Source organism: Bombus affinis, chromosome 2 (genome assembly GCF_024516045.1).
Source record: "Bombus affinis isolate iyBomAffi1 chromosome 2, iyBomAffi1.2, whole genome shotgun sequence".
Classification (NCBI taxonomy): Eukaryota; Metazoa; Arthropoda; class Insecta; order Hymenoptera; family Apidae; genus Bombus; species Bombus affinis.
In genome coordinates, this window is record NC_066345.1 from 6,664,601 (window position 1) to 6,691,249 (window position 26,649).

The 26,649-nt window shown below is 27.0% G+C and overlaps 2 protein-coding genes and 2 long non-coding RNA genes across 26 annotated transcripts in view; 3 read left to right on the plus strand and 1 right to left on the minus strand.

The window, feature by feature from the left end:
- The first annotated feature begins 760 nt into the window (after positions 1 to 760).
- Positions 761 to 26,357, plus strand: LOC126924564 (probable glutamate--tRNA ligase, mitochondrial). 10 transcript variants are annotated; one of them, XM_050739270.1, is made up of 9 exons: positions 761 to 904; positions 1,039 to 1,273; positions 1,810 to 2,005; positions 2,083 to 2,297; positions 3,021 to 3,243; positions 3,352 to 3,512; positions 3,587 to 3,753; positions 19,713 to 19,870; positions 26,163 to 26,357. In XM_050739270.1, the coding sequence occupies exons 1-9, from the start codon at positions 805 to 807 to the stop codon at positions 26,241 to 26,243; spliced, it is 1,536 nt and encodes a 511-aa protein (XP_050595227.1). In that variant the 5' UTR covers positions 761 to 804; the 3' UTR covers positions 26,244 to 26,357. The 10 variants fall into 10 exon arrangements, with proteins under 10 accessions (XP_050595227.1, XP_050595195.1, XP_050595187.1 ...); XM_050739238.1 differs by lacking the exons at positions 3,352 to 3,512; positions 3,587 to 3,753 and adding exons at positions 19,213 to 19,373; positions 19,448 to 19,614; XM_050739230.1 differs by lacking the exons at positions 3,352 to 3,512; positions 3,587 to 3,753; positions 19,713 to 19,870 and adding exons at positions 19,213 to 19,373; positions 19,448 to 19,614; positions 25,924 to 26,081.
- The window catches only part of LOC126924406 (diacylglycerol kinase eta), a 68,548-nt gene continuing 43,715 nt past the window's right edge, over positions 1,817 to 26,649 (minus strand). For 3 of the 14 annotated variants that reach the window (XM_050739008.1, XM_050738999.1, XM_050738998.1), the window contains exon 24: positions 1,817 to 2,275. In XM_050739008.1, coding sequence (XP_050594965.1) covers positions 2,238 to 2,275 — 38 coding nt within the window. In that variant the 3' untranslated portion in view covers positions 1,817 to 2,237. Of the gene's footprint in view, positions 2,276 to 16,967; positions 17,451 to 20,510; positions 22,516 to 23,178; positions 23,662 to 26,649 lie in introns of those variants that run through there. The other 11 variants (XM_050738986.1, XM_050738966.1, XM_050738884.1 and 8 more) reach the window with 7 other exon arrangements.
- LOC126924778 (uncharacterized) lies at positions 17,323 to 19,073 on the plus strand. Its single transcript, XR_007713663.1, has 3 exons — positions 17,323 to 17,460; positions 17,758 to 17,867; positions 18,882 to 19,073. It is a non-coding gene; the product is annotated as an uncharacterized LOC126924778 (long non-coding RNA).
- On the plus strand, positions 23,534 to 25,284 carry LOC126924774 (uncharacterized). The gene is made up of 3 exons (XR_007713662.1): positions 23,534 to 23,671; positions 23,969 to 24,078; positions 25,093 to 25,284. It is a non-coding gene; the product is annotated as an uncharacterized LOC126924774 (long non-coding RNA).

The following is a 26,649-nucleotide window of genomic DNA, read 5'->3' on the forward strand; positions in this document are numbered from 1 at the left end:
AGTAATTTCTTTTTAACAAAAAAGAAAAAAAATGAAAATGTTATTTTGTAACTATAATTTTAAACTTCTATATAACAACAGATATCATAATAAAAGGAATATGTTAACAGAATTTATATAATTGCATTAAAACGTATGTATTACAGATCGTATATTATGTTTTCTATTTCTTTTAAATCTTATCATAATTCGATGTGGAAAAACACGTATCTAAAAAGAAAGGAAAAATTATAAATCATTTCTATGATATTTCTGAACACTATAGAGTAGCAAATCAAAATATAAATATTGGTACAAATAAATAATAAATACAAATAATAATTGATACGAATAAAATTTGTTATAAATTAATTTTATATTGTGATCCTGTAATGTTATTGATTAATGTATGTATGTAAATATTATAAATTATAATTATATAAATTCTTTATATAGTTGTGATCCTAAACTTTAAAAGAAATTACTTTCATATTTTTTGGGAAAACTCTACAAGGTTAGTCAACATAAAATATTTTACTAGAGATAAGAATGCCTGTATGAAAGCACATTTGAAACATGTGTAACCCCTCGTGAATAGTCAAAGCAAGTGTAAATGAATTATATGATATTAATAGTTTATTCTTGTTTGTTTGAAAAATATTGGAGATAAAGAGTGAATCTTAAAACAAAACTTGATGTTGGTATGCTTTATATAATCCTAATTTATGCTTCTGTAATATTGTATGAAACAGTATAATCTGTATAATGATCTTTAGTGAAATTTAAATTATAGGTTTAATATAACCTTTTCAGTGAAGAAATACGATGAAGTACAACATATTCCGTATTACAAATGTTCTGTTTATGCAAAAACGGTTCTTTAATAAAGTACAAGTAAGAGTTAGATTTGCACCTAGTCCAACTGGTATGTAATATGATTATTCATCTTTATAAAATTCAATATAATAGAATATCAATTCATCATATGTAATATTTTTTTTATTTATCTTGCTTAATACAGTATAAAAAATATATTAATATGTGTAAAAATTATTACAGGTTTGTTACATGTAGGAGGTTTACGAACTGCATTATATAATTATTTATTTGCCCGTGCTAATAATGGTGCATTTATTTTACGAATTGAAGATACTGATCAATCTAGATGCATACCTGATGCAATAGAAAAAATCCAATGTGATTTACTATGGTCTGGAATCATACCTGATGAGGATCCAATAAGAGGTGGACCTGTTGGGCCTTACATACAATCAAAACGTCTTGAAATATATAAGTACGTTGAAAATTTTCATTTATATAAGTATTCAAATAAATACTATATTTTAGTTACATATATGTAAATGTAATATAAATGTTGTGTTCATATAGATATTTCCAAGTGATATGAATTATTTTCTACAAAATTATTAGATATAATGATGCTACTTTATACTTTAAAGTATACTTTACTTAAAGCTTAGTGAAAATTTTTCAAGTAAGTCCATTAAAGCATATATGTAACAAAATCCAAATAAACATAACTATATTTTGTTTTATCAACTAATTTCAAATAGTTATTATAACATAACTAATTTCTATTTATTAGTAGTTTGACTAAGAATATAGAGTTTTAATACATATAATGGTTGTATTTTTTGCTTATTTAAATTATATTATATTATATAGTATAAATTAAATTTAAATTATTTGTCTACGACTCTTTATATTTTTTATAAGATAAAGTTAAATTTCACTTGTTATATTAATAGACAAAGATTCTTATAGATACTAGAAAATTAATAATATTATTCATTATTCATTAAATTACAGGGACCAAGTGCTTAAACTCATAAATAATCAATCTGCATATTACTGTTTCTGCACAGAAAACAGATTGCAACTATTGCGAAGAGAAGCAATAAAACGAGGAGAAGTGCCTAAGTATGATAATAGATGTAGACATATAAGCAACGATGAAGTAAAAGCAAAACTTGATAATGGATCCCCTTTTTGTATTAGATTTAAGGTATTGAAAAATAGTATTACATAATGTCATATATTGTGATTAATTATATTTTTATACATTTATCTATATTTTTGTAGTTATCTGCTGGAATAGAAAGCTTTGATGATTTAATATATGGTAAAATAGAACATGATATTGCACAAAGGGAAGGAGACCCAATTATTATCAAAACAGATGGTTATCCAACTTACCATTTTGCAAATGTCGTTGATGATCATCTTATGGGAATATCTCATGTATTAAGAGGAATTGAGTGGCAAGTATCCACACCTAAACATATAATGATGTATAAGTAAGTAAAATTTATAACAAAATTTGTAAATATTTTAATATTTGTTAGTATCTGTAAAGTATTATTTTTTAATTTCATATATAATTATGAGATATTTTCAACTTAAAAGTAGGATTCAAATTTTATGCAATAATGTTGTAGAATTATGGTTATTATTGATTACTTGTGTTGTGCAATATGGTATGATGAATAATAAAATATGTTTGAAGTTAGAATGTGTTATATTTTTTAATACAAGTATTTATTACGTGTACAATATCTAAATAATAAACAGTTATCTCAGTATATGAGGATAAAGAAAATAGTTTAAATTATTATTTAAAATTTATTATTAAATAATTATTAAATATATATAATTAGTATATATTAATTAAATAATTAATAAATATATATAACAAATTAGTAATTATTTAATAATAAGTTTTGAATAATAATTTAAACTATTTTCTTTATCCTTTAGATATTATAGTTATTTAGATATTAGATATTGTAATAATAATTATTTGATTAATTAGTTTAATTACATGTACTAAGAGAATCGTATTTACCTGTGATAAACTTTTTTTAGTATTTATATAGAATATTAAAAAAAATTATGTTTATATAACATTTATATGTATAAAATATATGTTTATCCTTTATTAAACATTTAAATATAAATAATTTATTATATGATATTTTCCATTAATTGTAGATTATCACGAATGATTGTAATTATTACAGAGCTTTTAATTGGACTCCACCTTTATATGGACATTTACCCTTGATATTAAACTTTGATGGATCAAAATTATCGAAAAGGCAAAACGATATAAGCATAGAATCCTTTAGAAAAGAGGGAATTTTTCCATTAGCAGTTTTAAACTATGTTACACATGCTGGTGGTGGTTTTGATAATAAAGGAGGTGCTCTTTACATTGATAGTTATGAAGAATTAATTAAACAAGTATTTATGTTTTATATTATATCCTTTATACAAAATATTTGTATTCAATATAAATCATACTACACATGCTTTTTTACTATTTACTTTAGTTTGTTTTAATTATTTCAGTTCAATATTTCTAAAATAAAAGTAAGTTCTAATAAACTTTCACCTCCAAAACTATTAGAATTCAATAGGATAGAAATATCAAAATTATTAGCAAATGAAAAAAATAATGCATTTTTAATTGAAAGAATAAAAACGTTAGTCATAGAAGCATTCCCAAATAGGTATGTATGGTTTGTCTAGTACTAATTTTTATTTGTATTTAGAGCTTTAATAATATATTCAATGATATTTTCAGACAAACTGATAGAAATTTACAATTAGACGACAATCATATTATTTCTGTATTAAAATGGGCACAGCATAGAATATCAAAATTAAGTGATCTAGTATCTCCAAAGTTGGCCTTTTTATGGCATATACCAACCACATCACTTGATGACACTATGTTAGGATGTAAATTAGGTATAATTTGTTATACTATGTATATAAACATTACTGAGTGTTTCGTGTAATTGAGTTCGTTAATTTTTTTATACACTTAAAACGGTTTTTCTTTATAGATGCGCTTAAAATAATAAGTATGAAATTGATTGAAATTGAAATTCAAAATTTTAATAAAGAATGGATAAATAGATACCTAAGAGAATTTGCTAATGAACATGAAATTTCATATCCAACATTGATGAAAGCTTTACGTTTTGTACTTAGTGGTTTAAAGGTGAACATAAAATATTCTAATTATATTTTTTCTTTATAAATTTAATACTAATTTATATAATATATGTATTTACATTTTTAGGAGGGTCCACCAGTTTCTGAAATGATGGAAATTTTGGGGAAAGATTCTACAGTGTTAAGAATAAAACGTTATATTTCCTAAAAATAAAAGTATGGTCACATATATTTGTAAATTTATAATCGACAGTACATTTTAAAATTAATACTTTTTATTATTCATAGAATAAAAATAATTTTGAATAGAATACAAATTTTATATATCTAGTCAATTTTATTATTTATGTTTGTGTTTGTATTTTATATGTTTTTAAATATATTAAAATCATTTAATTTTGTATGTAATGGGTCACATAAAAAGCTATTTCTTTAGCTGTTTAACATGTAAATATTTTTATTTTTATGTTATCTATAACTTGCATATAATGCATATTAAGATACAGAAACATATATATAGAAATAAAAGAAATTTATATAATGTCATATTATATAATTACATTTTCTCTGTATAAGAACATCTATTTTTAAATAATACATTAAATATATTGATATTAGTAATCTTATATAAAACTTTCTAAAATTCAAGAGATTTATAGTATTATAAGACTAAATTATATGAATCCTATCTGATAATGATATGAAACCTGAATATATAATTTAAAAGTTATGTAATTTGAACTTCGGATGAAATTATTTACAGCTTTATTATTTATAGTTATTACATTTCAATTCCCTGGGATAATTGGGATTGATTTTGTATCTTTAAATAAATATTCAATTTTCTAATACAATCGAAATTATATGTGATAAAATGTATTACCTAATTACAGAAAGCTTTCTAAAATATAACATAAATATAACATGGAACATAAATAAAAGAATTTTTACTATAATAGATATTGAAACTTATAATGGCAGCTTAAAAATATAAACTACAATATTTTTTAAATGCATCGAATTAATGTGAAAAAATATTTGTTAATATTTTCCATGATAATTGAATTTATATACACAATGTGCGTTGAAATATTCCGAGACAATAAGAAATTTATTAAATATAAAATTACGTACATATATATAGACAAAATTACTACGTAATTTATTGTAACTATAAAACCTATCATAAGGATATTAATTTATGGAATTAGTAATAATAATATAATAATATTTTATCGTATATCAACCTTTACTTAGTAATTTATGAAATAAACAAATTGTATATTAAATATTTTCTAATATCTTCTTATTATGTAATTAAATCTTAAATAATATTATTTTGATATAAATTGATTTTGTTTCTATAAAAATATATACATATAAAATATAGTAAGTAAGTATTTACTGCATCAACCGTGCATTTCAATGTTTTCAGATCATATGTATAAAATATACTGTTATCCTTTGTTTACTTGTACCAATGAATTTTTTTCAAACTAAAATGTGTATAGTAAATATTTAAGTTATAAATGGTAATATACTTATATTAGGAAAGTGTAATGAAACTATAAATTATATTGCATTTGTGAAAAGGACAATCATAATTTGATCCATTTATTTAATATTGCTGTTTACAATAATATAATACTAGATGAATAAAGTATATCTTCTTAAGAAAAAAATTTTTATCTGAATACATCTAAACAGAAACAAAAGGATAAAAGGGAAATGAAACAATCTTTGGAGAAGATTTTCTTTATTTGGATATGTGTATATTTCATTATAATTAATTAAAATAGTTTATCATATATATCTTCTCTTTTAAATTATTTGAATGACATACATATATTAAGTCATATAGTATACAAAGAAAAGATGGAGATAAACATATTTTTGTCTTAGAGTATAAACATAAATTATATGAATATCATTGTGCTTTTGATTTATGTGAATTGCATAATAATTATTTTAATATTAAAATAATATTAACCTTTTTACTAGTAGCAATATACGCTACTATACAATATTATGTATCATACTTTAAAAATTCTATAAATGTAAGATAAAAGTAAGTTATTAGATATATAATATTATAAACCTTTTCTATTGTACTAGGTAACATCAACTTATTTGTAGTATAATTCTTATATTTTTGGATTTTGCAAAATATGTAATGTAGTTTGCAAAATACATAAGTAGAAAGTGTAAAAAACATATACTCTAATTAATTATATTTATAAATATAATAATTTCAAGAAATTTATTTGTTACTAATTTTGTATAGTTGTATAACACTCTTTATAGTTTTCAAACATTTTCTACATCTTATGTATTCATTGAATTATAGATTTACTTAACATAATAGTGTAATGAAGAATGTATAAAGAACATTCAGTATATATAAACGGACTTAGAAAGAGTTTGTTTTACAATTTTCAATAAAACATAATATAATTTACCTCTCTTTCTAAATTTCAAAGAATTTCAGAAAAATAACAAGAAACGAGATTTTATTTTATGTATATATTACTATTATCTAGGGTTGAGGTTTCTTATGCAGCTTTGCATATAATAATGTATAAGAATATATTTTGAAACATTTTATGTTTCTTATTGCATTTTCTGATAGAAAAACAAATTAATTTTATATTTTTTAATATACATCAATAATACAAAACAAAAAAATTTGAATGAACTAAATAGATCAAAAATGTATATATTTGAAAGAAATATAAAAAATTTTGTAAATGAAGAAAGTTTGTTAAAGTAGATATCCATTGATTTTATGATAGTTATCAATAATAAACTAGTTGTTAGTTTATTGAAACAATGTATAAGATGAGGACAATTTTTCTTTACGTAAATGTAAATATATTTAAAAGAGTAGTTGATCCAAACATAACATGGTTTGATCCTTAGCTTCATGCTACAAAACTGTTCTACCAGTAGGAAGTTTCTACATTGTATTGTATTTTCTTGATTAAATAAAACTTTAAAATGATATAATTATATCTATATATCCTTTAAATTATTTTTCTCTAAATTGTACATACTTTCTGAATATGTTTTATCGTGTAATATGTGCGTAATAGTTGTTATATAATTTATTCTCACTAAATATTTTGTGACATATTAGGTATACATATAAATATAAAATTAAGTATAAGTATAAAATTACAACTGAATATCTAACATTATATAATACTATCATAATATTATTACCCAAATACAAGTTATAATTTTTACTATAATCTTAAACAAATATCACATGCAAATTATTTTTATAATTCAGTGTTTACAATATTAAATGGAAAATTTGGAATGCATAAGACAATTTTAAAATTATAATATAATGCCAGTTAAGTTATGCTGTTCATATATTTTGAGATTAGAAAATCTAAGATAGGCACTTTTATCCTTGCAGATTTATTATGCTGGAATGCAAATTTATATATATGGAAGAATTAGTGTAGTTTTGTGGTATAAATTGAGCATATTTGAAAGGGCAAAGCATAATAAACAAAATATTACATTAAATTATATACTTTAAAAAAGTTTCACATCTACATCATTAACAACATTATTCTAATATTCATATCCTAAAAAGATGGTTATATAATATTGAAGAACAGTTTAACTGTTTTCTTTTTACTTATTGAGTCAATGGATTGGAACATGTAACATTTCCATTTCTCCACATTGTTAGAAATAACATTAGAATTATCGAAGAAATTGTTTCCCATTCATCATATAATATATTGAAGTATTCACTCATGTTGCATATTGTCAATAAAAAATCACTATTTGTAAAAATAAATTTAACACCCGGAATTGTAACAGTATATATTATTAAAAATTTTTTTAATATTTTTGTAATATCTTCAAGACGTTTGATTTATAGATTGAAAACATTTATAGATTAAAGTTTAACATATTCATCTTGATTTTAAAACAAATAAAACTAGTAAATTATTAATCGAGGTAAAATTGTTAAGAATAGACATACAATATTTAATAAAAAAGATTTAGTGATTGCATAACTATAAATTTCGAATTACAACTATGTAAACACATCTGCTTTTGTATACTTTGCTTTGTATACTTTGTATACTTGCTACTTTTTATGTGTTTACAATATATTTAATACATCATATATGTATGTATTAAGTATGCATATATATATAATTTTATTTGAAAAATGATATATATATATATATATGTCGGGTTGGCGTTACGATTAGAGTTAGGGTTAAGGGCGTAAACTAATCCCTATTGACACTAGACGTGATCACTATGCAATAGAGGAGATATTTACTAGTGCAAACATGACCATGTTGGAATTGGACAAGTAATCCCGATAATTTGATACTCGAGAAGCTAATGACAATGATCTTAGGCTCAATAACGAATCCACGGTCAACGGGATGACGAACTCTACTCTTCTTTAGCGTCTAAGTTGTACTCAATGTTAATGCATGGGGCAATCACTACGTATCCGAGAGTTACTTGAATCGTCGTCGAGATCATACCGGAGAGTGGTTCTCCATCACGGTAATGCTGTCGAGGAAAACCATGATGGGTGTGCCCAAGGGCACGAAATCATCGGATTCGTGGAGAAAAGCCTCCATTCGGAAAGTGAGGGAAATTGGCGTTACTGTTAATTGGTCAATTTCCATGTTGGTGGTTAGAGAAGGGTGCTAGCCGCCCTTAAGAGAAAGTTCGAGAAGAGGAAGCGTCGTTGGTGAGAAAAATTGATTTCTCCTATTTTCTCGTAGTCGGGACGAGGACTGTTTGTCGGTTTGAAGGACCTTAGTTAAACAGACCTTAAGATTTATAGCGGGTCCTCGGGCTAGCCGAACATGTACTGTGGAGACGCGTCGACATCTGGCAATCATCTTACTCAAAGAATAGAGTCTGCTTGTGGCGAGCCACGGGGCAGAAATCGTTGAAATGCTTACCGTCGTGCCCCGTCCTAAGTATTTCTTTTAAGGAGAGCTATAGGGTTACTTCATGCCTTTGTTAGACAAAACGTTCATCCCTTGACCGCGGCTACGTTCGGCGACTGGTTGTCGCCTCGAGCCCAAGCTCACTATCATAAACCTCGAACAATCGGAGCGACATTTGTTTAATCTAAATTACGACATTACGGTATTCCCGAGAATCCGAGGAGAGGTTCCGGTGTTTTTCCATCTCCGACACGGCCATTCTGACTATCACACGTCCTCGGGTGCAACTACAAGATTGAGTCTTTCTAACATTAGGTTCGGTACAATTAGCATGTCTACAATTTAACTTAATGTCTAAATAAGCTGAGGGTCCAGTGTAACAACAAAATTTTGTTCGGAGGTTTGACAACAAAAGGAATAGAAGAGCACATGAATTAGTAACGTTGTAATTAGTATTGGAAGTGCTAGTTGCATCCTGTGGGTTATCAGTCGGGTCATAACGGCGAAATGAACCAGTCTCGATTTCGCACCCCAATGGATCTCGTTTTTCTAGATCGCACGACCGCACCAAACTTCGTAACACTATAGCTCATGGTGCGCGTGAACACATCACTTGCCCCTTAGTCGAGCTTCATAACACTATAGCTCATGGTGCGCGTGAACACATCACTTGCCCCTTTACCAAGCTTCATAACTCTATAGCTCATGGTGCGCGTGAACACATCACTTGCTCCTTTACCGAGCTTCATAACGTACTCCGTAAGGTGCTACGGTCTTTGTGTTAAGGATCTTCCGAGATCGAGGTGCTCATGTCGTCGTGGGCACTGTTATTGCCGTCACTACCGACGTCCAACTCAGCGGGAACGCGACTGTCCGGCATTTTTCTTAATCTGTCGTGACTGTCTTTATACGATCGTTCGCCGTCTAGCGTTTTTAAAATATATCTATCTCCTTCCAAAATCTCGGTTATTACGAATGGACCCTTGAATTTTGGCTCTAGCTTGGTTTGGTTTCTTTTCTCATTTTTGCGTAGTACGAAATCGCCGAGGTTAAACCTAACCACTTTAGCTTTGTTTCTATCAAATCTTTCTTTGTTGTACTGGGCTTTACTCTCTATGTTCTATACAGCCTGCTGTCTTACATCAGGGATATCGACTTCCTTTTCTTCGATATTGTCGGGTAGTAATAGGTCGTACGGTCTCGCTGTTCTACCGATTAGTAGTTGTAAAGGGCTCGAATTAGTCACGCGGTTGGTGGTGCAGTTCAACGCTAGCTGTATTTCCCCAATCGCGTCTTGCCACGGCCGCCCGGTCGTTTCTACTGTCGTGAACGTATTTTCAATGTACGCATAACACGCTCTACCTGTCTATTGGCTCTATCATCGGTCGCTATCGAGTGAACTTTAATTCGTTTGCTTTCGCAGAATTCTCGAAATTCATTACCCTTAGAACATCTTTCCTGATCTGCTATTATCCGGCAGGGACTTCCGAATAAAATATAGCGGGTTTAAGCGCTTTAATGGTGTTACGGAAATCTATCTTACGAGTACGATGCAGGTATACGAATTTAGTGAACACATCGATCAAAACAATGACGTACTCCTTTGAATCGCTTTTACCACTCAACTTGCCTGTTATTTCCATGTGGACCGTGTGCCAGGGTATGCTGGTCTTAGGTATAGGATGTAGTTCGACTTGTATCTTACCTGAACTAGCTTTCGAAACTTGACAAGCATGACAGTTCTCAATGAATCGGCGAACGTACTTCGCCATCCCTTCGAACCAGTAATACTCGTATAGTTTCTCGAGCGTTTTCTCCCAACCTAAGTGCATAATTGACTGGTGCACATGGTTAATAACAGACTATCTAAAACCTCTTAGGACTATAGGTAAACAGAGAGTCCTGCCTTTTCTTTGTATCCTATGGTAAAGAGTACCGGACCGTAATTCGTATGTATTCGCGATGTCTTCCGCGAGCTCATCGTTTTGCAATTTCTTGACGATTCCCAAGGTTTGAGAATCACGACGTTGTTCGGCTAATAGCCAGTATTCCGATATTTCGGCCAGATTGATTTCTTTCTCCGCAATTTTATCAATTTTACGGTGGTCTAAATCTACGGGGTTTCGCGAGAAGAAATCTACGTGGGCTGTCCGTTTACTTTCCAGATACATAATGTCAAAAAACAAAAGTCTGCAAGTAGGCCCATCACCGATGGTCCCTGTCATTTAAATGTACTTTATTACTCGACGCTTTCGACGAGTCGCAATCCGTGACGACAAGAAATTCCCGTCCATGTAGATAGTGACGGAAACGCTCGACTGCGTTTACGACTGCTAACGTCTCTAGTTCGTAGGAATTATACCTAGATTCTGCGAGGGTAGTTCTTTTGCTGTAATACTCTATTACTTTGCCTTTACCTTCGACTTAATGCGTCAAAATCGCCCCGTAACTCTCCGAGCTAGCGTCAGTATGTAGTTCTATCGGGTAATTGGGGTCGAATATCATTAACACCGGCGCGTCGGTCAGGGCGGAAACTGCCTGTTGTCTTATTTTCTCGTGCCTATCTGTCCAAGTTATATTTCTGTTATTTGAGATGAGCGCATACAGGGGTTTCATCACCTGCGAGAATTTAGGGATGAACTTTCGGAAGTACGAAGCTAACCCTATGAATTGCCTGAAATGTGTGACGGCCGTTGGCACAGGTAAAGAACTTAAGGTGTGTATTTTACCCGGGTTGGGACGAACTTCTTCGTTATGAATTACATATCTCAAATAGAGCACCGATGTCTTTAGAAAAGAACAGTTCGCAAAGTTAACAGAGAATCCTGCTTTTACGAGGGTATCTAATACGGTGTTCAATCTTCCTAAAGCTTGATCTATCGAGTCGGCAATAATTAGAACGTTATCGAAATAAATAACAACGTACGAATGAGCGAGGTCGCCTAGGACCTTGCGAATGGCCCTCCGAAAGACGGACGGCGCAATTCTTCAGTTCAAACGGCATCGTTATCTACTCATATTGTCTGTCGGGAGTAACGAACGCTGTATACTTCGCTGAATTAGGATAAATAGGAATTTGGTGAAACCTGCTGGCCATATCCTGGCTAATAAAATATCTCACCTCTTGCAATCTCGCGACTTTATCCGCAATAAGGAGTAAAGGGTGCCGATCCGCGACGGTACTTTGATTTAGCTCTCAGGGATCCACTCGTAATCTATCTGAGCCGTTTTCTTCTTCGCGAGTTACGTAGGGCTCGCGAATGGCGAATTACTAGGCCTTATGATCTTTGCTTTAATTAAAACGCTTATTTTCTCACGTACCGCTCTTCGGTCCTCCTCGCTAAGTCTATAAGGACTTTCTCGTACGGTGATGTTAGGATCAATTAATCGTATTTCTAGCCGGCCTGTATTTACGCGAATACGTAGGGAACCCGTAACGAATGAATCTTTGAATTTGTCGAAAAGAGAAATTGATCGACTTTTATTATTACCATGTACATCAGTGTCAGCTTCATTAACGACGATCTCGTTTGCAGTGGTTTCATTACAGACATTAATTATTTTTGTTTTACACATAGCGAGGCTATTTTGTGTAATGTTACGTCAAAACCCAGACTTAGAGTTCCGCAACTAATCGCGATATCATATTTTACATAACTATCAGCAAGGACATGAGAAATTATCTTCGATGTAAAAATCATTAATACACACGATGAACAAATGGGAGGCGTATGTTTAATACAAGTATTTCCTACTCCTCGCATTACTAATATGTCAGTCATTCTTTTGCCAGAAATCTCGAGGCCACGGACTCTTTAATTAGTGAACGCTCGGCTACCGAATCGGAGTAAAATGGAAACGACTCACCCAGATGACTTAATCTACCCGATGATGCTTCCAGTACGTAGAAGTCGACTCGCCACTCGTTATTGAAATTATGGTTTCCTTTCATAATCAGGTTGACAGTTGCGCCCCATGCAGCGGGGTCGGAACGTGCGATTTTAAGGGTTAAAACGTGGTAGCGAAAACTTGTTAGGTTTCACACTCGATTTTGCACTAGCGACTGGGTTACTCGCGCACGATGGTCGTAAGTTCTAACACTGTTATAATCGGCACTGATCCCACTTCTGATGTCGGGTTGGCGTTACGATTAGAGTTAGGGTTAAGGGCGTAAACGAATCCCTATTGACACTAGACGTGATCACTACGCAATAGAGGGGATATTTACTAGTGCAAACATGACCATGTTGGAATTGGACAAGTAATCGCGATAATTTGATACTCGAGAAGCTAATGACAATGATCTTAGGCTCAATAACGAATCCACGGTCAACGGGATGACGAACTCTACTCTTCTTTAGCGTCTAAGTTGTACTCAATGTTAATGCATGGGGCAATCACTACGTATCCGAGAGTTACTTGAATCGTCGTCGAGATCATACCGGAGAGTGGTTCTCCATCACGGTAACGCTGTCGAGGAAAACCATGATGGGTGTGCCCAAGGGCATGAAATCATCGGATTCGTGGAGAAAAGCCTCCATTCGGAAAGTGAGGGAAATTGGCGTTACTGTTAATTGGTCAATTTCCATGTTGGTGGTTAGAGAAGGGTGCTAGCCGCCCTTAAGAGAAAGTTCGAGAAGAGGAAGCGTCGTTGGTGAGAAAAATAGATTTCTCCTATTTTCTCGTAGTTGGGACGAGGACTGTTTGTCGGTTTGAAGGACTTTAGTTAAACAGACCTTAAGATTTATAGTGGGTCCTCGGGCTAGCCGAACATGTACTGTGGAGACGCGTCGACATCTGGCAATCATCTTACTCAAAGAATAGAGTCTGCGTGTGGCGAGCCACGAGGTAGAAACCGTTGAAATGCTTACCATCGTGCCCCGTCCTAAGTATTTCTTTTAAGGAGAGCTATAGGGTTACTTCATGCCTTTGTTAGACAAAACGTTCATCCCTTGACCGCGGCTACGTTCGGCGACTGGTTGTCGCCTCGAGCCCAAGCTCACTCTCATAAACCTCGAACAATCGGAGCGACATTTGTTTAATCTAAATTACGACATTACGGTATTCACGAGAATCCGAGGAGAGGTTCCGGTGTTTTTCCATCTCCGACATATATATATATATATATATTATTACAATAAAAAATTTAATAGGAAATAATTATGAGCATACCCTCTACAAAATTATGTAGATGGTAATTATTACTAATAAATCATATAAAATATAATATTCTCAACAATTCTATAGTGAATAAATAATATAGAAATTTAAAATATTTCTTAAATCATCATTTTGCAGATGTAAATACATAGTTTAGTAATTTAATACTTCTTGTATTAACAAAAACGTTATGAAAAATAGATAAAAGGAAATATATGAACACTGAGATCACTGATAAGATATTAAGATATTAAGAAAATTTCCTAAAATTAATAATCGTGTGATATTACATAATATAACGTAATGTATAATAATATAATGAATGCTGAAATTATATAAACAAATACATGTGTGTAAAAGACATTCAAAAGAGACGCACACACGTAAATACATATACGGCTCTACATACGTATAACCGAACACGCATCTATACACACAAATTACATATCCATTTTTAACTGAATATGATAAAATATACATACAGACATATATCAACAGAATATGCACGTGCATTAATATGGATGGAATTGGATATCAATGTATTGTGTATCTGTCGTGAATTATAAAACGAATAAATTCGAGATCAGGAATTAATACCTGATTAATATAACTTGAAGTTTCATTATTCTTATTTACAAGAATGAAGAAGAATATGACCAAAGATAATGTAATAAGGAGATATTAAATGTCTGAACAATTCAGCTAGAGGCAGTTCTGAAAGATAGCAATTGTTTGTTTTTTTGCTTTTGTAAATTTAAAATTATTATTACTAACTACAATATTATTAGTTTCGCAAGCTTATGTATAAGAAATTATTTCAAATTGAGTTAATCCCTAATCGAGTTAATAAATATAATATTTAAGTGAATCTTATATATCTGTAAGGTTTAATTGTCAATCGCGTGTTAAACACATTCTTTTGTTTCTTTGTTACATCAGCCTTGTTTTAACATAGCAACATTGAAATTATGGTACATTTAAAAAACTTGTTTCCTCAGTTTCTCAATAAATTTGTACACGATATTTTTATTGCCATTGACAGGTGACGTACATTTTTCTTTGTCATTACCAGTATTATCATCATCATCCTAATCATTGTTTATTTCAAGACTGTTATAATATGATCATAGAAATTAAATATCACTTTCATTTATTCATGTTGCATTATGTTGAAGATGCTTTTTTAGATATCTTTTAATTTAGTTAGAAATTTAAATGTGATAAAAAGATTGCAGAGCACTTTATGTACACAGTGTGTTATTTTTGTATACATGTATAATATTTTGTTTGATTGCGCATATGTGTATGCATATATACTATATATAATATTATATAATTTATCAATAGATAAAAATTTACAGCACATATAATTTTAACTGTACATAATATAAATACAAAGACATTGTTTTAAACTATTAAATTGTAATTGGTATAATCATAATGCAAAAATAAACATGTAATTGTTGTAAGCTTTATGATTCACAGTACTGTATAAATTTTACATTATTTTTTACAGTTTATGTACACATAACACATACAGTAGTTTGTTATTTATTTTTTTCAATATATAATTTCCAGCAGTTTCGTATACTCATCAGTCATTATTTGTGAACTGCTTTTTATCTTTTAATACTCAAGAATTTAAAAAATGAAATATTTTATAAACTACGCAATAGAAAACTTTTTAAATTTTATACAAATATAAACAATTCTAAGAAGATTGTAATAAATACATTATATATAATATATGAAAAATTATTTTTTTATGTCAGTATATATATGTGTATTAACTGTAAAAAATAATTTTTTAATGGATATTGTAATTTTTATTAAAGTATTGTAATTGAATTATTAGCATAATTTTTCATAATAACATCTTTTATCTTTGCTGTATCTTACAATTTAATATATGTAGGTTTCCATGTTCATTAAATTTAATATGTATAATAACATATATATATATAACGAAAATTGTATTTTATTACAGCTATTTTATTACAGAAATTTCATATCTCTCAATAGTTTTGTAAGTATTGCTTAAAATTTATTGTTTAATTGCAGCATCAAATAAGATAAGAAATGCTTTCTATGTGCTATATGAAAATATTAAATTATATTAGTTCCTGTCACCGATTTCATTTCAAAGATTAGAAGGTCATTCAATACTTATTGTAATAAATATAGTTTCTCCTTAAACATAGTTGTATATATATATATATATACATACACATTCTACTTTTTTGCACAGAAAACTAAACTCAGAGTAAAACAATATAAATTGTAAATTGAATATACATATGTAGATTATTTATATAATTGACAATACTTATTCCATATCTAAATTTAGAATGTAGTTTTCAAATTAATATTAATACTGTTACAGTATTAATACTGTAGTATTAATACTGTTGTAAGCAAACTTAGCTGAAACCCTAAGTTGTAACGTGTATCAAATATAAAAAACAACAAACAATGATATAATACATATCACCAAACTTATAATTTACATCAATATATGATTATCAAAGTCTTCAATTTCTTTTGTACATTCTACAAAGGAACAAATATAACTTAAATTATAGTTTAATGAATTTTTACACTGTTTAAATCTTTTGTTTAATAAATGCATTATTAATGCTATGCTCATGTCTAATGATATTTTGTAATAGGAATTGCATTAAAATATATCTTATTAGACATGACTATAACATATTTGTATTTTTTTAAAGATAAAATGTTTTTCTTATAATTCCTATATAAACATTTATCTTTTGACATAAAACCAGTTCAACAGTTTGGCACAAGTAATATTATTTTATCATATACAGCAGTGCAGAAAATAATTTTCTTATAACATTGCCACTAAGTGCCCTTTTTATTAGAATATTTGTGTTATACTTGTATTACATATTACTGTTACGTAAAATTTTTAATTATAAGGATACAATCCTTGTCCTACTTCTTAAACAATCTATGTAATTCAAAACCTACGTTATACAGCATCCAGATAGTTATTAACTGGCATAAAATATTATTTTATTGATTGTATATTTTATACTTTTAAATGTTTAAATTATTATTATTATATACCTAATTATTTAGATCATTGATAGCTTGTAAGATTCGTTTAACATGTCCTACTTTAGTAATACCAATTTTCTCGAGATCTTCACCGGTTAATGATAATAATTCCCTACCTCGTATATCATGAGAAACAAAGTGATCATTATATTCAGTCAACTGTAAATTCTTCAACCAGGAACACACTTCTTCTACACTCCATGTAGTAACTTGATCTCGAATAGTATGTGCTCCAGAATTAGCCCCTGAACGTCGAACCTTTAACCAGGAGAAACATCCATGACAATTCTTTCTATCTCCCTATACAAAGGTACTTTTGTAAAACGTTCATTTCTAATATATATTTTTGGATTGCATATATTGTAATCATATAAGTTATATTTATATATAGAGAGCAGGACCAATTCGTGTGATCATTTTAAATATTTTTATTATTAGTAGACCAATTAAAACTTTTTGTCATAGATAATAGATGTAAAGTTGTATTAAAGATTGAAAGTGATCTTGACAATTTATTTAAAGAAAGAAAGAAAGAAAAAATCTAATTGTAATATCTTGAAGATCTTCTGAAACCGTATATCATTTATGACAATAATTTTTTGATTAGACTCAATAGAAGTGACCACATTAAATAGTTCACTCTGCATAAGATTTAAGAAAGATAAGATATTACAAATTAAAAAATATAAATGGAGAATTATACCTGCTCATCTGATGGTAAGTTTTGTAAATGTACTAATTCTCTAGCTCCTTCCTCAAACGTAAATTTCTCTACTTCCTGTTCCATACTGGCCAAAGAAAATGATAGTTTATTTTCTAAATCTTCCCGTAATTTCTGAATTATATAAATTTTTTTATTAGAAAATTATTACTGAAATATCAAAAGTGATATAAAAAAATTAACCCTTCCACTACTAGCTCTTCATGTACTACTCGTCATAAGCTATATAGCAAACTCAAAGTCCTTGAGCGGCAAGTATCCACACGTAAACATATAGTGATGTATAAGTAACTAAAATTTATAACAAAATTTGTAAATATTTTAATATTTGTTAGTACCTGTAAAGTATTATTTTTTAATTTCATATATAATTATGAGATATTTTCAACTTAAAAGTAGGATTCAAATTTTATGCAATAATGTTGTAGAATTATGGTTATTATTGATTACTTGTGTTGTGCAATATGGTATGATGAATAATAAAATATGTTTGAAGTTAGAATGTGTTATATTTTTTAATACAAGTATTTATTACGTGTACAATATCTAAATAATAAACAGTTATCTCAGTATATGAGGATAAAGAAAATAGTTTAAATTATTATTTAAAATTTATTATTAAATAATTATTAAATATATATAATTAGTATATATTAATTAAATAATTAATAAATATATATAACAAATTAGTAATTATTTAATAATAAGTTTTGAATAATAATTTAAACTATTTTCTTTATCCTTTAGATATTATAGTTATTTAGATATTAGATATTGTAATAATAATTATTTGATTAATTAGTTTAATTACATGTACTAAGAGAATCGTATTTACCTGTGATAAACTTTTTTTAGTATTTATATAGAATATTAAAAAAAATTATGTTTATATAACATTTATATGTATAAAATATATGTTTATCCTTTATTAAACATTTAAATATAAATAATTTATTATATGATATTTTCCATTAATTGTAGATTATCACGAATGATTGTAATTATTACAGAGCTTTTAATTGGATTCCACCTTTATATGGACATTTACCCTTGATATTAAACTTTGATGGATCAAAATTATCGAAAAGGCAAAACGATATAAGCATAGAATCCTTTAGAAAAGAGGGAATTTTTCCATTAGCAGTTTTAAACTATGTTACACATGCTGGTGGTGGTTTTGATAATAAAGGAGGTGCTCTTTACATTGATAGTTATGAAGAATTAATTAAACAAGTATTTATGTTTTATATTATATCCTTTATACAAAATATTTGTATTCAATATAAATCATACTACACATGCTTTTTTACTATTTACTTTAGTTTGTTTTAATTATTTCAGTTCAATATTTCTAAAATAAAAGTAAGTTCTAATAAACTTTCACCTCCAAAACTATTAGAATTCAATAGGATAGAAATATCAAAATTATTAGCAAATGAAAAAAATAATGCATTTTTAATTGAAAGAATAAAAACGTTAGTCATAGAAGCATTCCCAAATAGGTATGTATGGTTTGTCTAGTACTAATTTTTATTTGTATTTAGAGCTTTAATAATATATTCAATGATATTTTCAGACAAACTGATAGAAATTTACAATTAGACGACAATCATATTATTTCTGTATTAAAATGGGCACAGCATAGAATATCAAAATTAAGTGATCTAGTATCTCCAAAGTTGGCCTTTTTATGGCATATACCAACCACATCACTTGATGACACTATGTTAGGATGTAAATTAGGTATAATTTGTTATACTATGTATATAAACATTACTGAGTGTTTCGTGTAATTGAATTCATTAATTTTTTTATACACTTAAAACGGTTTTTCTTTATAGATGCGCTTAAAATAATAAGTATGAAATTGATTGAAATTGAAATTCAAAATTTTAATAAAGAATGCATAAATAGATACCTAAGAGAATTTGCTAATGAACATGAAATTTCATATCCAACATTGATGAAAGCTTTACGTTTTGTACTTAGTGGTTTAAAGGTGAACATAAAATATTCTAATTATATTTTTTCTTTATAAATTTAATACTAATTTATATAATATATGTATTTACATTTTTAGGAGGGTCCACCAGTTTTTGAAATGATGGAAATTTTGGGGAAAGATTCTACAGTGTTAAGAATAAAACGTTATATTTCCTAAAAATAAAAGTATGGTCACATATATTTGTAAATTTATAATCGACAGTACATTTTAAAATTAATACTTTTTATTATTCATAGAATAAAAATAATTTTGAATAGAATACAAATTTTATATATCTAGTCAATTTTATTATTTATGTTTGTGTTTGTATTTTATATGTTTTTAAATATATTAAAATCATTTAATTTTGTATGTAATGGGTCACATAAAAAGCTATTTCTTTAGCTGTTTAACATGTAAATATTTTTATTTTTATGTTATCTATAACTTGCATATAATGCATATTAAGATACAGAAACATATATATAGAAATAAAAGAAATTTATATAAAGTCATATTATATAATTACATTTTCTTAAATATTTCTTAAATCATCATTTTGCAGATGTAAATACATAGTTTAGTAATTTAATACTTCTTGTATTAACAAAAACGTTATGAAAAATAGATAAAAGGAAATATATGAACACTGAGATCACTGATAAGATATTAAGATATTAAGAAAATTTCCTAAAATTAATAATCGTGTGATATTACATAATATAACGTAATGTATAATAATATAATGAATGCTGAAATTATATAAACAAATACATGTGTGTAAAAGACATTCAAAAGAGACGCACACACGTAAATACATATACGGCTCTACATACGTATAACCGAACACGCATCTATACACACAAATTACATATCCATTTTTAACTGAATATGATAAAATATACATACAGACATATATCAACAGAATATGCACGTGCATTAATATGGATGGAATTGGATATCAATGTATTGTGTATCTGTCGTGAATTATAAAACGAATAAATTCGAGATCAGGAATTAATACCTGATTAATATAACTTGAAGTTTCATTATTCTTATTTACAAGAATGAAGAAGAATATGACCAAAGATAATGTAATAAGGAGATATTAAATGTCTGAACAATTCAGCTAGAGGCAGTTCTGAAAGATAGCAATTGTTTGTTTTTTTGCTTTTGTAAATTTAAAATTATTATTACTAACTACAATATTATTAGTTTCGCAAGCTTATGTATAAGAAATTATTTCAAATTGAGTTAATCCCTAATCGAGTTAATAAATATAATATTTAAGTGAATCTTATATATCTGTAAGGTTTAATTGTCAATCGCGTGTTAAACACATTCTTTTGTTTCTTTGTTACATCAGCCTTGTTTTAACATAGCAACATTGAAATTATGGTACATTTAAAAAACTTGTTTCCTCAGTTTCTCAATAAATTTGTACACGATATTTTTATTGCCATTGACAGGTGACGTACATTTTTCTTTGTCATTACCAGTATTATCATCATCATCCTAATCATTGTTTATTTCAAGACTGTTATAATATGATCATAGAAATTAAATATCACTTTCATTTATTCATGTTGCATTATGTTGAAGATGCTTTTTTAGATATCTTTTAATTTAGTTAGAAATTTAAATGTGATAAAAAGATTGCAGAGCACTTTATGTACACAGTGTGTTATTTTTGTATACATGTATAATATTTTGTTTGATTGCGCATATGTGTATGCATATATACTATATATAATATTATATAATTTATCAATAGATAAAAATTTACAGCACATATAATTTTAACTGTACATAATATAAATACAAAGACATTGTTTTAAACTATTAAATTGTAATTGGTATAATCATAATGCAAAAATAAACATGTAATTGTTGTAAGCTTTATGATTCACAGTACTGTATAAATTTTACATTATTTTTTACAGTTTATGTACACATAACACATACAGTAGTTTGTTATTTATTTTTTTCAATATATAATTTCCAGCAGTTTCGTATACTCATCAGTCATTATTTGTGAACTGCTTTTTATCTTTTAATACTCAAGAATTTAAAAAATGAAATATTTTATAAACTACGCAATAGAAAACTTTTTAAATTTTATACAAATATAAACAATTCTAAGAAGATTGTAATAAATACATTATATATAATATATGAAAAATTATTTTTTTATGTCAGTATATATATGTGTATTAACTGTAAAAAATAATTTTTTAATGGATATTGTAATTTTTATTAAAGTATTGTAATTGAATTATTAGCATAATTTTTCATAATAACATCTTTTATCTTTGCTGTATCTTACAATTTAATATATGTAGGTTTCCATGTTCATTAAATTTAATATGTATAATAACATATATATATATAACGAAAATTGTATTTTATTACAGCTATTTTATTACAGAAATTTCATATCTCTCAATAGTTTTGTAAGTATTGCTTAAAATTTATTGTTTAATTGCAGCATCAAATAAGATAAGAAATGCTTTCTATGTGCTATATGAAAATATTAAATTATATTAGTTCCTGTCACCGATTTCATTTCAAAGATTAGAAGGTCATTCAATACTTATTGTAATAAATATAGTTTCTCCTTAAACATAGTTGTATATATATATATATACATACACATTCTACTTTTTTGCACAGAAAACTAAACTCAGAGTAAAACAATATAAATTGTAAATTGAATATACATATGTAGATTATTTATATAATTGACAATACTTATTCCATATCTAAATTTAGAATGTAGTTTTCAAATTAATATTAATACTGTTACAGTATTAATACTGTAGTATTAATACTGTTGTAAGCAAACTTAGCTGAAACCCTAAGTTGTAACGTGTATCAAATATAAAAAACAACAAACAATGATATAATACATATCACCAAACTTATAATTTACATCAATATATGATTATCAAAGTCTTCAATTTCTTTTGTACATTCTACAAAGGAACAAATATAACTTAAATTATAGTTTAATGAATTTTTACACTGTTTAAATCTTTTGTTTAATAAATGCATTATTAATGCTATGCTCATGTCTAATGATATTTTGTAATAGGAATTGCATTAAAATATATCTTATTAGACATGACTATAACATATTTGTATTTTTTTAAAGATAAAATGTTTTTCTTATAATTCCTATATAAACATTTATCTTTTGACATAAAACCAGTTCAACAGTTTGGCACAAGTAATATTATTTTATCATATACAGCAGTGCAGAAAATAATTTTCTTATAACATTGCCACTAAGTGCCCTTTTTATTAGAATATTTGTGTTATACTTGTATTACATATTACTGTTACGTAAAATTTTTAATTATAAGGATACAATCCTTGTCCTACTTCTTAAACAATCTATGTAATTCAAAACCTACGTTATACAGCATCCAGATAGTTATTAACTGGCATAAAATATTATTTTATTGATTGTATATTTTATACTTTTAAATGTTTAAATTATTATTATTATATACCTAATTATTTAGATCATTGATAGCTTGTAAGATTCGTTTAACATGTCCTACTTTAGTAATACCAATTTTCTCGAGATCTTCACCGGTTAATGATAATAATTCCCTACCTCGTATATCATGAGAAACAAAGTGATCATTATATTCAGTCAACTGTAAATTCTTCAACCAGGAACACACTTCTTCTACACTCCATGTAGTAACTTGATCTCGAATAGTATGTGCTCCAGAATTAGCCCCTGAACGTCGAACCTTTAACCAGGAGAAACATCCATGACAATTCTTTCTATCTCCCTATACAAAGGTACTTTTGTAAAACGTTCATTTCTAATATATATTTTTGGATTGCATATATTGTAATCATATAAGTTATATTTATATATAGAGAGCAGGACCAATTCGTGTGATCATTTTAAATATTTTTATTATTAGTAGACCAATTAAAACTTTTTGTCATAGATAATAGATGTAAAGTTGTATTAAAGATTGAAAGTGATCTTGACAATTTATTTAAAGAAAGAAAGAAAGAAAAAATCTAATTGTAATATCTTGAAGATCTTCTGAAACCGTATATCATTTATGACAATAATTTTTTGATTAGACTCAATAGAAGTGACCACATTAAATAGTTCACTCTGCATAAGATTTAAGAAAGATAAGATATTACAAATTAAAAAATATAAATGGAGAATTATACCTGCTCATCTGATGGTAAGTTTTGTAAATGTACTAATTCTCTAGCTCCTTCCTCAAACGTAAATTTCTCTACTTCCTGTTCCATACTGGCCAAAGAAAATGATAGTTTATTTTCTAAATCTTCCCGTAATTTCTGAATTATATAAATTTTTTTATTAGAAAATTATTACTGAAATATCAAAAGTGATATAAAAAAATTAACCCTTCCACTACTAGCTCTTCATGTACTACTCGTCATAAGCTATATAGCAAACTCAAAGTCCTTGAGCGGCAAGTATCCACACGTAAACATATAGTGATGTATAAGTAACTAAAATTTATAACAAAATTTGTAAATATTTTAATATTTGTTAGTACCTGTAAAGTATTATTTTTTAATTTCATATATAATTATGAGATATTTTCAACTTAAAAGTAGGATTCAAATTTTATGCAATAATGTTGTAGAATTATGGTTATTATTGATTACTTGTGTTGTGCAATATGGTATGATGAATAATAAAATATGTTTGAAGTTAGAATGTGTTATATTTTTTAATACAAGTATTTATTACGTGTACAATATCTAAATAATAAACAGTTATCTCAGTATATGAGGATAAAGAAAATAGTTTAAATTATTATTTAAAATTTATTATTAAATAATTATTAAATATATATAATTAGTATATATTAATTAAATAATTAATAAATATATATAACAAATTAGTAATTATTTAATAATAAGTTTTGAATAATAATTTAAACTATTTTCTTTATCCTTTAGATATTATAGTTATTTAGATATTAGATATTGTAATAATAATTATTTGATTAATTAGTTTAATTACATGTACTAAGAGAATCGTATTTACCTGTGATAAACTTTTTTTAGTATTTATATAGAATATTAAAAAAAATTATGTTTATATAACATTTATATGTATAAAATATATGTTTATCCTTTATTAAACATTTAAATATAAATAATTTATTATATGATATTTTCCATTAATTGTAGATTATCACGAATGATTGTAATTATTACAGAGCTTTTAATTGGATTCCACCTTTATATGGACATTTACCCTTGATATTAAACTTTGATGGATCAAAATTATCGAAAAGGCAAAACGATATAAGCATAGAATCCTTTAGAAAAGAGGGAATTTTTCCATTAGCAGTTTTAAACTATGTTACACATGCTGGTGGTGGTTTTGATAATAAAGGAGGTGCTCTTTACATTGATAGTTATGAAGAATTAATTAAACAAGTATTTATGTTTTATATTATATCCTTTATACAAAATATTTGTATTCAATATAAATCATACTACACATGCTTTTTTACTATTTACTTTAGTTTGTTTTAATTATTTCAGTTCAATATTTCTAAAATAAAAGTAAGTTCTAATAAACTTTCACCTCCAAAACTATTAGAATTCAATAGGATAGAAATATCAAAATTATTAGCAAATGAAAAAAATAATGCATTTTTAATTGAAAGAATAAAAACGTTAGTCATAGAAGCATTCCCAAATAGGTATGTATGGTTTGTCTAGTACTAATTTTTATTTGTATTTAGAGCTTTAATAATATATTCAATGATATTTTCAGACAAACTGATAGAAATTTACAATTAGACGACAATCATATTATTTCTGTATTAAAATGGGCACAGCATAGAATATCAAAATTAAGTGATCTAGTATCTCCAAAGTTGGCCTTTTTATGGCATATACCAACCACATCACTTGATGACACTATGTTAGGATGTAAATTAGGTATAATTTGTTATACTATGTATATAAACATTACTGAGTGTTTCGTGTAATTGAATTCATTAATTTTTTTATACACTTAAAACGGTTTTTCTTTATAGATGCGCTTAAAATAATAAGTATGAAATTGATTGAAATTGAAATTCAAAATTTTAATAAAGAATGCATAAATAGATACCTAAGAGAATTTGCTAATGAACATGAAATTTCATATCCAACATTGATGAAAGCTTTACGTTTTGTACTTAGTGGTTTAAAGGTGAACATAAAATATTCTAATTATATTTTTTCTTTATAAATTTAATACTAATTTATATAATATATGTATTTACATTTTTAGGAGGGTCCACCAGTTTCTGAAATGATGGAAATTTTGGGGAAAGATTCTACAGTGTTAAGAATAAAACGTTATATTTCCTAAAAATAAAAGTATGGTCACATATATTTGTAAATTTATAATCGACAGTACATTTTAAAATTAATACTTTTTATTATTCATAGAATAAAAATAATTTTGAATAGAATACAAATTTTATATATCTAGTCAATTTTATTATTTATGTTTGTGTTTGTATTTTATATGTTTTTAAATATATTAAAATCATTTAATTTTGTATGTAATGGGTCACATAAAAAGCTATTTCTTTAGCTGTTTAACATGTAAATATTTTTATTTTTATGTTATCTATAACTTGCATATAATGCATATTAAGATACAGAAACATATATATAGAAATAAAAGAAATTTATATAAAGTCATATTATATAATTACATTTTCTTAAATATTTCTTAAATCATCATTTTGCAGATGTAAATACATAGTTTA

Excerpts from the sequence above, each read along its gene's own strand:
- LOC126924564 (XM_050739270.1), top strand. The coding sequence starts at position 805 with ATGAAGTACAACATATTCCGTATTACAAATGTTCTGTTTATGCAAAAA. Across the intron at positions 905-1,038 it reads ATTTGCACCTAGTCCAACTG|GTTTGTTACATGTAGGAGGT; the intron begins GTATGTAATATG and ends AAATTATTACAG. Across the intron at positions 3,513-3,586 it reads ATAGAAGCATTCCCAAATAG|ACAAACTGATAGAAATTTAC; the intron begins GTATGTATGGTT and ends TGATATTTTCAG.